Source organism: Aegilops tauschii, chromosome 7, assembly GCF_002575655.3.
Source record: "Aegilops tauschii subsp. strangulata cultivar AL8/78 chromosome 7, Aet v6.0, whole genome shotgun sequence".
NCBI classification, from domain to species: Eukaryota; Viridiplantae; Streptophyta; class Magnoliopsida; order Poales; family Poaceae; genus Aegilops; species Aegilops tauschii.
The window spans coordinates 632,367,521-632,381,907 of record NC_053041.3 but is presented as its reverse complement, the minus strand read 5'-3'; the positions used below and the strand labels follow the sequence as shown (position 1 = coordinate 632,381,907).

The window sequence follows — 14,387 nt, the reverse complement described above, 5'->3', positions numbered from 1 at the left end:
GCATTTGACTCGGTTTAGTGACCTTTTGTGCTCGAAGTGTTGAGAAGGATGGGCTTTGGAGACAGGTCGATAACGTGGGTGCGGGTACTGGCTACTTCTTCCACGGGAATGATGACAAACGGCTTAATTACCAGGCAAGTCAATCTTGAGCTGCCAAGGAATGCGGCAAGGGGATCCATTATTGCCCATGATCTTCGTCCTATGCATGGAGCCCCTCCACTGCCTCTTCAAGTATGCAACCGCCAAAGGCTTGTTCACTCCATTGGCTAAAACCGGACTGCACCAATGCTTCTCCATGTTTGCGTACGGTGTTATGGTGTTCTTCAAGCTAATCGAGCTCGAGACATGCACGTGTGGAGCAATCATGTAGTTGTTTGGGCAAGCCTATGGACTCACAGTCAACATGAACAAAAGTGCGGCCATGCCCATTAGATGCTCTCAGGAGGAGATGAACACAGTTTGTACTTCGCTCGGCTGCGCTACCTTGATGTTCCGCTGCACCTACTTGGGACTGACGCTGACGCTCGGAAAACAGACGGTGGCGCAACTTCAAAGCCTTGTGGATTAGCTAGCCGGCTACCTCCCTAACTGGAAGGCGACAATGCTACCCAAGAGTGGGCACCTCACACTCATCATGTCCGTCCTTTGCGCCATCCGAATACATTTGATGCTAGCATTGGACTTACCACCAAAAACGTTGGCAATGCTTGTCAAAACCTGCCATGTCCTTTGGCGTGGCAAGAAAGAAGCAAATGGTGACAACTGCTTAGTCACGTGGGAAATAGTATGCAGACTACAGTGGGATGGTGGCCTGGGAATTCCGAACATGCACTGGTTGAATAAGGCGCTTCAAGCATGGTGGCCATGGCTTCAGCGATCTAACAAATCGAAACCATTGACGAAGTTTGACATATTTGTGCCGGCGGAGTCTTTGGTCCTGTTTCAGGCGGCAACTAGAGCCACGGTGGGAAACGGGAAGAGTACACTATTCTGAGAGGATCGGTGGATCAATGGCTTCATGATACGTGAACTGGCTCCGGAATCTATGGGAGGATCCCAAGGCATATAAGGATGACAAGATTGGTCTTGGACGCAATCACGAATGACACCTGGGCAAGAGACATAGGCCCAGACCTCACGGTCGTGGCACCGACTGAATTCCTGAGGCTTTGGCCGAGGGTCACAACGATGCAGTTAGCCGAGGATGTGGAGGATTTGATATGCTGGGCTTGGGAAAAAGATGGTCAATTCTCGGCGCGCTCCGCGTACGCGGCCAAGTCCATGGAACTAGAGGTGTCACCAACAACATCGTTCACGTGGCAGTCCAGAGCACCCTTGCAGTGCTGCTTCTTCGCTTGGCTAGTCATCAAGGACCGATGCTGGACAACAGATAGATTGGCTAGGCGAGGAATGCCACGTCAAGACGCATGCCTGTTGTGTTATCAACATGATGAGACCATGCAACACTTAATAGTCAACTGTGTCTTTGCGAAGCAAGTTAGGCATTGGTTCAGCGCGGTCATCAGCGAACAAGAGTTTGAGCCACGGGATAACAAGACTTTGTGAGAGTGGTGCATCAAGCAAGACCAAAGCAGGGAGCATCGAAGATCTACACGCGCCAATGCCTCCTTGGTATGTGGATGTCATGGAAGCATCAGAACGTCATCGTCTACAATGGGGGCGGCTCCGTCAATAGCACAAATTACCCAACGACTCGAAGAGGAAGGAAGATTATGTGAAGGCAGGCCTAGTCAAGGATGACATACGGGGTTCGAGGTGGAGGGCTCACCGTGGGTAGATCAGGAGTAGCTCGTTTAAGTTAATGAGGTGGTGTTAGATATAAATCCACATGTTAATATTTGTTAAACCATGGAGTTTTGGGGAGTCTTCCGCCTCCTTTAATGAATGATACGCACACTCGTGCATATTTGAGAAAAAAAATTCTTTGTTTGAAAAATTTCTACTTACAGGTACACTCCAACTATGCCATATCTTTTTTGGAGCATGAGAGATATGCTATTGCACTTTATATCTCCATCCAAACTGCGACCGCTGTAGTAACAAATAGCTACTCTATTTGGCAGAGCTTGCCGGCGGCTATAGCTACAGCTATTAACTTGTAAGTGTACATGAACTAAAAACAGCCCATAATCAATTGTACATGTAAATTTAATACAAAACCACAATGTATATACCACAATAACATATAAATAAGAAACCAACCATCCAAGAAAATAAATTATCTATCCATGTGCTAATTAGCTACTAGACTGATTCTTTTTGGTCATTACTTGACACGTGTTTTGTGCTAGTATTTTTTTTACTTTGAAAACACTATTGTAAGTAGTTTTTGTAACATATGACGTAGCTATAGCTCGGACTACACCACAAAGCCACAAAAAACAATTTAAAATCTTAGGGATTGTCTTCTGGTCCTCCTCAATGCAAGCTGCATTGGGCCGACGATCTTTCCATATCGTGTTCATCTACGCCTTCTAGTCTACATGAACGACTTCTCGACTGCGCGCTGCCTGTACAAACTTCTGTGTTTCTACAAGGTTGCTCCGACAAAATGGAGATCCAGAGGCGGCAACAAGCTATGCTCAAGGAGCACCTCCGGTGGATGCAGAAGAAAGACTACACGAATTTCTTGGAGGACTTATGTAATTTCATATTTTTGTAAGGGCAAATATTAGTAAGTATATGACCATGGAATTTTTCCTCAAAAAGAAGGATAATATCACTAAAATGTCACATATGTTCTAATGCACCTGAAAAGGTAACGGAACTCAACCAATTCAATTAAACACAAGCATTATATATCCGATTTAAAACTTGGAAACAAAACTAGTGTCTCTCTATACAACTCTTATCATTTTCTTTGGTTACATCATTGCCTTCCCATGTTACTGGTTCATGAATACAAGGGAAAGGACAGGAGTAGCCATAATGAACTTCGTGGATTTTTGTGATATGAGTAGCCTTCTCCCAATACACTTCTCATCTTTCCATGAATAAAAGGCAAAATATTTTTGTCTTTCGAGAGCATGTGGCCATTGGACTTGCTATTATATCAAACATCGATATATAGGTCCTGGCAGAGCATACACGATAACACAAACCCACCAATTATATAATGCTTCTAAAAGGGAATGATGCACAGATACTAAAAAAAATCCAAGCTTGTCAACTAGGCAATTATATGATAATAACCTGGGAGTGTAAGGCACTCCATTTATTTTTCTTCATCAGATCACATCATCCATATATAAACAAGCAAACTTCAAAGGTTTTTAAGAGTACGTACGTCTTGCTGGATAAATATCATAAACTTTTGTGAAACCATTCATTCATAGAACTGGAAGACATCTCATGCTCCCACTTGATAATTTCGTAGTCAATATTGTACCCTGTTTTCGTGAAGAGCTTATGCCGGTCATACTTATTCCGTCAACGGATCTCGTATTTGGAAGCATAATTAGCATGTACGCGAGAAAGAAGCACAGTCATTATATCAGTATACATACACAAATAGACTTATTATTTAATACTTCAAAAAGGAAATGATACAAATTAAAGATGATAGAAATTACAAGCTTGTCACTGTAGCTGTTACTACATGATAGTAATATCCTTGCAAACATAATAAGGAACTCCCCTTATTTTTTGTCATCGGAGCACACCACCCATACATACATAAACAAAACACACTACAAGGCTACGCCTTTTGGATAAACTTTTGATAAACGCTTCACTTGTAGACCTCGATGACACCTCGTGCACCGAGTTTCTTGATAATTTTGTAGTCGGTGAAGCCTGCTTTCATGAAGAGGTCACGCCAGTCATTTTCGCTACGTTGACGGCCTCTTGTGAAGACAAGCATGAGCATGTCCATGAGAGTCTGGGCCTCAAACATGACAGGTCCTAATGATGGTTCGACCAAAATATCAATGACGATCACCTTCCCTCCCTCCTCGCGGGAAGGAATGGCATTCTTACATTGGGTTAGGATCTTCACACAATCGTCGTCACTCCAGTGGTGCAGCACAAGCTACGTACAAAGAGTATATATGTAGCCTTGTTAGCCTCAGTGGAGTCTTAAATCATACTGTACTACCGTACAAGATTAGTTTTTTTTGGTTTGACTGCAGTGGTGAAGAATAAATTATACTAGAAGAAAAATTAATGTGCCCTTTCCATCGATTCACATATACATTCATGGAACAAAGTACGTACCTTGAGCATCACCGCCTGGGCCTTTGGGACGGTGTGGAACAGGTCACCGGCGACATAGTTGACCACACAGTCAGATGGAGTTTTTTCGATCACCTTGGGGAGGTCCAGCACGGTGCACTTGACGTGCGGGTGGGCCTTGGTGATGGCCCTCGCCGTCTTTCCGTCTCCACCACAGCAGTCTGTCAGAGACTCGAGCCCCTTGAAGAGGTCATGGCACTCACGCATGATGGTGCCGATCCCAAGGTTGTCGTGGGCTTCCAGACCTTCGGTGACCAGCGCGTCGAGCTCCGGGTCCAGGGCCGCCGTGGTCTCGTCGAAGAGAGACGCGCTATGCACGTCCTCGAACACCGATGGCACCGGTCCGGTGACGTCCTTCTTGAACCAGTCGGCCATCCCCAGCGCGGCCTCCATGTAGTGCGGCGACGTGCCGGCGAGCACGAAGGACGTCTGGCTGTGGTGTTCGTCCGCATCGACACCATCCACCAGGACACGGGACAGTGGGTTGAGACGGAAGAGCTCCGCCCCGGAATCGTCCTTGCCGCCGGCGGCGAAGACGCCTGAGGTGACCAGCGCGCGCATCAGGCGGCCGAGGAACGGCTGCTTGCTTGCGGGGATGGAGAGCGCGGCCGCCAGGTCGGGCAGCGAGGTGACCCCGCCGAGGTTGTGCATGGCCGTCGGGATGCCGAGCTTGACGGCGCAGCGGAGCCCCATGGAGGTGAGGTAGTAGAGGGTGTGGCGCCACAGGTCGGCCTGAGCCTGCAGCAGCTCGGCATCAGTGGGAACCTCGATCGCCGGTGCCTGGGCCGCCATTGTTCTTGGTGCCTCGGATCGATCACTGGCTGTTTTTTCTCTGCTCAGCTTGACCTAATCTGATGTCCGTACTATCTGATGTGAGCGAGAGCGGGGTATAAATAGACTGTGCCATGGCTGAAGTTGATAGTAGTATTACTTTACTTATATAATAATTTGGCGTCACCCTCGCGTGGAGCGCGAGGTGGATTTTTTTTTTGTATCTGCTCAGCTACTATCCGACCTTGGTTTAAATAGACTGTCATGCCAGTTGCCACAGCTTATCTTCTATACTGTTTTTTTCTACGAAATCCTATACTGTTGAAATTATTAGCTTTACTTAAATATTACTTGGCGTCACCCTCGCGTGGAACGCGAGGTGGATTATTTTTTAGATAAAGGCGCGAGGTCGTTGGTGTTCCATGTCTACCACATCCTTGGTTGCCACAAAAATAATTAACCCATGCACATTTTTGAATTTTCAACACGGCTAATTACACAGTCATAACAATGTTTAGTTTCATGATAAAATAATGTTTAGGCAAGTTTGATTCATAGAATTCTAAGTACACAGAAACAAGAAATAAACATAGTTTTTTCTTTGCGAGAACATAGTTTGATGTCATGACAATTCGAAAGACAAATGATTCCTTTGGAAAAAAAATCTTATGAGATTCAATCCAAAAAAAAGATCAATGTAGCATAAATCCTAAGAATTCTAATCCTTCAAAATTCCTATGAAAATCCTTTGAATCAGAGTGGCACTTATTCGATTGATACACTGTTTGATGACCAGGAAAAAATTCCCTATCCTAGGCCATGGAAAATATGTCAAAAGTTGAGGAAATATATGGGTACTCATATGCTTAGCTAGTTCTGGAATGGCTAAGATTGACTCGGGCCACAATTCCATGATGGTACCCACTGGGATTCCACGAAAATCTAAATCGAACCAATGGCAAAAATAGAGAGGAACCGGAGCATAGGCTTACAAAACTGACTATAGAAAAAGTTGTGCGGGTTTTTCAATGTTAATGTAATAATTTATCTTTTAATTTAAATAGCACAACATTTGTAAGGGAATCTCTTTAATCATTTTTAGTCCATTAGAGCTATGAGACTAAATAGTCATATCTTTTTCCAAAAACACCGGATTCTGCATAGACTTGTTGTTTCCCTTGTGCCATTATGTCAATACATATAATTTAATTAAACTTTAGATATACTATGAGTTTACCCATTAGCAGTTTATTAGTACATGTAGTCCGCATGTCATTTATACATGTCATCAATAAATTTAAATTACTAGTCCATTGGTCGTTTATACGTGGGTTATGGGTATTTAGACATTACATAGCCTGTCTAAATGTGTGTCAGGACGAGATCCCGACGATATTCAGTGATTTCACTAATTCTCCAACTGGGATGAATCTCTATTTTAGACTTATGTGATTGAAGGCTTGAGAGAGAGAGAGAGAGAGAGAGAGAGAGAGAGAGAGAGAGAGAGAGAGACCTTTTGGTTGGGCTAACAGGTCGCTGACTGCCGGGGGAATGTGAATTCCTGGAAGCGCGGCCTCCCAATATGCCGTCTGTGTCTGCATGTTTGTCAGCGTCATCTTGGCCGCATCGGCAAAACTAGCATGCTGCTTACCTTGTCCTCCGGCAATCTGCATGCAACATAACAAATAACAGTATGATTGTCATTACGCTCGACTTACAAATCCGCACTTACTACATATATAGGGACGGCCATTCGTACGTCCATGTGATGCACGCACCAAAATCAATGAGACGAGTGGTGTATGTATGCACTCACCAAAATCAATGAGACGAGTGGCAGAAACAAATCCATATTCGTGGGTTGCTATGTGTGGCAGTGCTGATAGGAATGGTGACTCAAATCAGTTCATGGGATGCCCTATTTATAGTCCAGATGCGGTTGTTATTTGCAGAAATTATTGCTTAACAAGTACGTACACCACGTGACCTATTTATAGTCGTGATGCGGTAGCTAGTTGCACAAATTATTGCCAGACAAGTACATGAATAGCTGAATTCAAAATTCATGAAAGGTACAAGCTGGCCTACAGATATGAATCAAATGCCAAGTAAACGTAAGTTCCAAAAGGACAAGTAAACGTAGTTCTCTCTTGATCTTCCTTTGACAAATGTATTTGAGAAGAACCAAAATATCCATCAAGAAAACAAAAGTGTGTATGCTTAGACAATCTTTATAACATTTGATCAATAAAAGGCAAGGGGTAATGATCTGTTCTAGTAGCTTTATTCAATCTCCCGAAATCAATTACAATCCTATAACCAGTTACAATTCTTCGTGGAATAAGTTCATTTTTATCATCAGGAACAACGGTAATGCCTCCTTTCTTAGGGACACAATGAACATGACTTACCCATCTACAATCAGCTATAAGATAGATTTTACTTGCCTTCAGAAGCTTTAATATTTTAGTTTTTACCACATCCTTCATCTTAGGATTCAACCATTGTTGATGATCAACAACTGGCTTAGCATCGGGCTCCATATTAATCTTGTCCTGACATAGAGTGGGACTAATGCCCTTAAGATCATGAAGAGTATATCCAATAATAGCACGATGCTTCTTCAAAGTTTTTAGTAATCTCTTTTCTTCATGCTCTAAAAGGTTAGCACTAATAATAACAAGATATATCTTCTTTTCATCAAGATAAGCATATTTCAATGTGTTAGGTAATTGCTTCAATTCAGACATGGGATCACTCTTTGGTGGAAGAGGGTCCCCAAGAGTTTCAACAGGCAAGTTATGTTTAAGGATAGGTGCTTGATCAATGAATATCTTATCTATATCATTTCTTTCATTCATATGAATATCATTTTCATAGTCTAGCAAATATTGTTCTAAAGGATCGGTAGGAGGAACAACAATAGAAGCAAGACCAATAATTTCATATTTACTAGACAATTCTTTTTCATGTGGTTGTCTATTAAAATTAGAGAAATTGAAATCATGAGATACATCACCAAATTTAACTCTAATCTTTTCTTTAACACAATCAATTTCAGCATTAACGATATTCAAGAAAGGTCTACCAAATATAATGGGACCAAAATTATCTTGTTGTGAACCAAATACTAAGAAGTCAGTAGGGTATTTGATCTTACCACACAAGACTTCAACATCTAGAACAATCCCAAGCAGTGCAATAGTATCTCTATTTGCTAGCTTAATAGTGACATCAATATCTTCTATCTCAATAGGTGCAATATCATCCATAATTTCTTGATATAGAGTAAACGGAATATCACTAACACTAGCACCCATGTCACAAAAACCGTGATAGCAATGATCTCAAATTTTAACGGAAACAATAGGCATGCCCACTATGGGTTTATTCTTATCTAGCTTATCACATTCATTTCTATCGGGTTTAGCAATTCTAGCAGCATCATCACAAAAATAAATAACATGCACATTAACATTATCAACCAAGAGATCTTTAACCATTGCAATATTATGTTCAACCTTAATTTGTTCAGAGGGTCTAGGAGTTCTAATATTACTTTTATTAACCACAACTGTAGCTTTAGCATGTTCCTTAATCCTAACGGGAAAAGGAGGTTTCTAAATGTAAGCAGTAGGCACAACTGGATCAACATTGTAAATGATAGTTTCATCTTTTACTATAGCGGGTTCCTCTATATTTTCTAATAGCGGGATGATATTTAAACCACTTCTCCTTAGGGAGATCAACATAAGCAGCAAAAGATTGAGAAAATGTAGCTACTATCTCAGAGTCAAGTCCATATTTAGCACTAAACTTATGAAAAGCATCAGTTTCCATAAAATATTTAACACAATCGAACTCAAGATTTATATCTGACTCTTTACCTTTGTCGAGTTTCCAATCTTCAGAATTGCGTTTAATTCTCTCCAAAAGTCCCCATTTGAACTCAATAGTTTTCTTCATAAAGGAACCAGTAGAAGAAGAATTGAGCATGGTTTGATCATTATGAGAAAACCGATCATTAAAATTTTGTATGATAATTTCTCTTGAGAGCTCATGATTGGGGCATCTGTACATCATGTACTTAAGCCTCCCCAAGCTTGAGCGATACTTTATCCTCCGCAAGGCCAAAAATTATATACATAATTCCGATCACGATGAACCAGATGCATCGGATAAAACTTCTGATGAAATTCCAATTTCAATCGGTTCCAATCCCACGTTCCAATATCATCACATAGCCTATACCATGTCGATGTCTTTCCCTCCAAATATAAAGGGAATACCTTCTTCTTAACTCCCTTTTCGGATAAATCTGCAAGCTTAAACAATCCACAAATTTCATCTACATATATCAAGTGGATATCAGGATGTACCATTCCATCTCCTTCATAAGGATTTGCTAGTAGTTTCTCTAACATACCGAAGGAATCTCATAATTAATAAATATTTTCAATAGGTGCAGTAGGTTGAGGGGCATCTCTTTGTGCTTCCAATCGAGGTGAAGATTAATAACCCACAAGTATAGGGGATCAATTGTAGCTTTTTTGATAAATAAGAGTGTCGAAACCAATGAGGAGCTAAAGGTAGAATTTATATTCCCTTCAAGTTCTATCGACTACCGATACAACTCTATGCACACTTAACGTTCGCTTTACCTAGAACAAGTATGAAACTATTTTGTATGTGTGAGGATAGGTTGCAAGAATAAAACTAGAAGTACTTATCGGAAATAAAACTATGAGTAATTTGCAAGATAATAAAAGTTAGTCGTTTAGTAGATAGCTTTTGTAACACAAGAGAAGGATTTTGTCCCTAGGCAATCGATAACTAGACCGGTAATCATTATTGCAATTTTATATGAGGGAGAGGCATGAGCTAACATACTTTGCGTACTTGGATCATATGCACTTATGATTGGAACTCTAGCAAGCATCCGCAACTACCAAAGGTGAAACCCAACCACAACATTAAGTAACAAGTCCTCTTAATCCCATACGCAACAACCCACTTACTCGGGTATGTGTTTCCGTCACTCACGCCACCCACCATAAGCGAATCATGAATGTGTTGCAACACCCTATAACGGGAATCCCTCACGCTTGTGCGACACGGAGGGCAACATAGGACAACACCTAAATAGAATATACAACTTAAACCAATCACGATCATCAATCAACCCATTGGACAAAACAGATGTACTCAAACATCATAGGATGGCAACGCATCATTGGATAATAATATGAAGCATTAAGCACCATGTTACAGCGGGGAGAAGAGGTGTTACACCGTTGCATAGAGGGGGAGAGAGTTGGTGATGAAGGCGGCGAAGTTGTTGGTGTAGATTGCTGTCGAGATGATGGCCTAGGCAGCGTTCTGGCGCCACCGGGAGAAAGGGGGAGAGAGCCCCCCTCCTTCTTCTTCTTCTTCCTTGGCCTCCCCCTAGATGGGAGGAGAGTTCCCCCTCTATTCCATGGCCGCCATGGCGGCGGAGGGGCAGGAGCCCCTCCGAGATTGCATCTCTCTCTCTCTCTCTGTTCTTTTCTGTTTCGCGTTCCTGTTTTCTGGCCCTTCACCGTTTCTTAAATTCCCGGAGATCCGTAATTCGGATTGGGCTGAAATTTTGAGGGGTTTTTTATACATAAATTTTCTTTCTTGCGGCAAAAGAAGGACATCAACCTCCTTATGAGGTGCCAACTACCCACCTCGGCGCGCCGGGCCCCCCTAGGCACGCCCTGATAGGTAGTGGGCCCCTTGAGCACCGTCTTGGGTTGATTATTCTTGCATAAATTCACATATATTCAAAAATAAATATCTGTAAATTTTTATCGCGTTTGGACTTCGTTTGATAAGGATATTTTGTGAAACAAAAAACATGCAACAAACAGGAAGTGGGCACTGGATCAATAAGTTACTCCAATAAATCATATAAATTGTTGCCAAAAGTATGTGGAAGTTGTATAATATTGGCATGGAACAATAAAAAATTATAGATACAATGGAGATGTATCGAACATACCCCGAACAAACCCCTCAAAGGATTGTTTTCCATAATGGCATGTGACAGTAAATTTCAGCACGTAGTATAAATGTTTCCTTACCAAATTCCACTTACCCAAGGCGCTTCACTCCCTAGCAACGGCGCCGGAAAAGAGTCTTGATGACCCAAAAGTATAGGGGATCAATCATAGCCCTTTCAATAAGTAAGAGTGTCGAACCCAACGAGGAGCAGAAGGAAATGACAAGTGGTTTTCAACAAGGTATTTTCTACAAGCACTGAAATTATCGGTAACAGATAGTTTGATAGCAAGATAATTCGTAACAAGTGAAAAGTACCAACAGTAACAAAGGTGCATCAAGGTAGCCCAATCCTTTTTATAGCAAATAACAGGCCGAAACATTCTCTTATATCAAGCAAAGCGTTCTTGAGGACACATGGGGATTCATCTAGTCACTTTAATCATGTTTGTTTGATTCACATTCATTATTTTGATAATTTGATATGTGGGTGGACCGGTGCTTGGGTGCTGTTCTTACTTGAACAAGCCACTCACTTATGATTACCCCCTCTCGCAAGCATACACAACTACGAAAGAAGCATTAAGATAAATCTAACCATAGCATGAAACATATGATCCAAATCAGCCCCTTACGGAATAGCGCATAAACTAGGGTTTAAGATTTTGTCACTCGAGCAACCCATCATCTAATTACTCCTCCACAATGCCTTCCCTTAGGCCCAAAGATGGTGAAGTGTCATTTTCTCGACCTTCACATGACACCACTAAAGGAAGCAACAACATACATATCATCAAAATATCGAACGAATGCCAAATTCACATGATTACTTATAACCGGACTTCTCCCGTGTCCTCAAAACAAAAGTAACTACTCACAAATGATATTCATGTTCAAGACCGGAGGGGTATTGAATAGCATAATGGATCTGAACATATAATCTTCCACCAAATAAACCAACTAGCATCAACTACAAGATGTAATCAACACTACTAGCAACCCACAGGTACCAATCTGAGGTTTGAGACAAAGATTGAATACAAGAGATGAACTAGGGTTTGAGCTGAGACGGTGCTGGTGAAGATGTTGATGAAGATTGGTCCTCCCATGATGAGAGGATCTTTGGTGATGACAATGACTTTGATTTTCCCCTCCCGGAGGGAAGTTTCCCCAGCGGAATCGCTCCACCGGAGAGTAAAAGTGCTCCTGCCCAGGTTCTGCCTCGAGACGGGGACGCTTCAATTCGAAACCTTCCTTCCAATTTTTTTACAGGTCAAATGGCACCTTATAGCAGAAGATGGGCTTCGGAGGCCTACCGGGGCCCCCACAAGTCCAGGGGGCGCGCCTTGGGGGGGATGACCCATAAGTATAGGGGATCAATCATAGTCCTTTTGATAAGTAAGAGTGGCGAACCCAACGAGGAGCAGAAGGAAATGACAAGCGGTTTTCAGCAAGGTATTTTCTGCAGGCACTGAAATTGTTGGTAACAGATTGATTTATAGCAAAGAAATTTGTATCGAGCAAGTAATTGTAACGGTAACAAAGGTGCATCAAGGTAGCCCAATCCTTTTTGTAGCGAAGGACAGGCCGGAACAAACTATTATAGTAAGTAAAACGTTCTTGAGGACACACGGGAATTTCATCTAGTCACTTTCATCTTGTTTTTTTGATTCGCGTTCATTACTTTGATAATTTGATTTGTGAGTGGACTGGTGCTTGGTGCTATTCTTACTTGAACAAGCCTGCCACTTATGATTACCCCTCTAGCAAGCGTCCGCAACTACAAAAGAAGAATTAAGATAAATCTAACCATAGCATGAAACATATGGATCCAAATCAGCCCCTTAAGGAGTAGCGCATAAACTAGGGTTTAAGCTTCTGTCACTCTAGCAATCCATCATCCAATAACTACTCCACAATGCTTTCCCTTAGGCCCAAAGATGGTGAAGTGTCATGTAGTCGACGTTCACATAACACCACTAAGGGAAACAACAACAAACATATCATCAAAATACCAAGAGAATACCAAATTCACATGATTACTGATGACAAGACTTCTCCCATGTCCTCAAGAACCAAAGTAACAACTGATGACCCACAAGTATAGGGGATCTATCGTAGTCATTTCGATAAGTAAGTGTGTCAAACCCAATGAGGAGCAGAAGGAAATGACAAGCGGTTTTCAGTAAGGTATTCTCTGCAAGCACTGAAATTATCGGTAACAAATAGTTTTGTGATAAGGTAATTTGTAACGGGTAACAATTAACAAAAGTAACAAGGTGCAGCAAGGTGGCCCAATCCTTTTTGTAGCAAAGGACAAGCCTGGACAAACTCTTATATAAAGGAAAGCGCCCCCGAGGACACATGGGAATTATCGTCAAGCTAATTTTCATCATGCTCATATGATTCACGTTCGTTACTTTGATAATTTGATATGTGGGTGGACCGGTGCTTGGGTACTACCCTTTCTTGGACAAGCATCCCACTTATGATTAACCCCTCCTGCAAGCATCCACAACTACAAAAGAAGTATTAAGGTAAACCTAACCATAGCATGAAACATGTGGATCCAAATCAGCCCCTTACGAAGCAATGCATAAACTAGGGTTTAAGCTTCTGTCACTCTAGCAACCCATCATCTACTTATTACTTCCCAATGCCTTCCCCTAGGCCCAAATAATGGTGAAGTGTCATGTAGTCTACGTTCACATAACACCACTAGAGGAAAGACAACATACATCTCATCAAAATATCGAACGAATACCAAATTCACATGACTACTTATAGCAAGACTTCTCCCATGTCCTTAGGAACAAACATAACTACTCACAAATCATATTCATGTTCATAATCTGAGGGGTATTAATATGCATAAAGGATCTGAACATATGATCTTCCACCAACTAAACCAACTAGCATCAACTACAAAGAGTAATCAACACTACTAGCAAGCCACGGGTACCAATATGAGGTTTTGAGACAAAGATTGGATACAAGAGATGAACTGGGGTTTGAGATGAGATGGTGCTGATGAAGATGTTGATGGATATTGACCCCCTCCAGATGAGAGGATTGATGGTGATGACGATGGTGATGTTTTCCCCCTCCCGGAGGGATGATTCCCCGGCAGAACAGCTCAGCCGGAGCCCTAGATTGGTTTTGCCAGGTTCCGCCTCGAGACCGCGGCGCTTCGTCCCGAAAGCTTCCTTCTGAATTTTTCCAGGGCGAAAGACTTCATATAGCAAAAGATGGGCACCGGAGGCCTGCCATGAAGGAAATATGCCCTAGAGGCAATAATAAAGTTATTATTTATTTCCTTATTTCATGATAAATGTTTATTA

General features: G+C 42.0%; 1 protein-coding gene across 1 annotated transcript; it reads right to left on the bottom strand.

Moving 5' to 3' along the window:
- Positions 1-3,524: 3,524 nt before the first annotated feature.
- Positions 3,525-5,129, bottom strand: LOC109753755 (daphnetin O-methyltransferase 1). The gene is made up of 2 exons (XM_020312675.3): positions 4,237-5,129; positions 3,525-4,051 (listed from the first exon to the last, which is right to left on the bottom strand). The coding sequence occupies exons 1-2, from the start codon at positions 5,044-5,046 to the stop codon at positions 3,752-3,754; spliced, it is 1,110 nt and encodes a 369-aa protein (XP_020168264.1). The 5' UTR covers positions 5,047-5,129; the 3' UTR covers positions 3,525-3,751.
- Between the last annotated feature and the right edge of the window lie 9,258 nt (positions 5,130-14,387).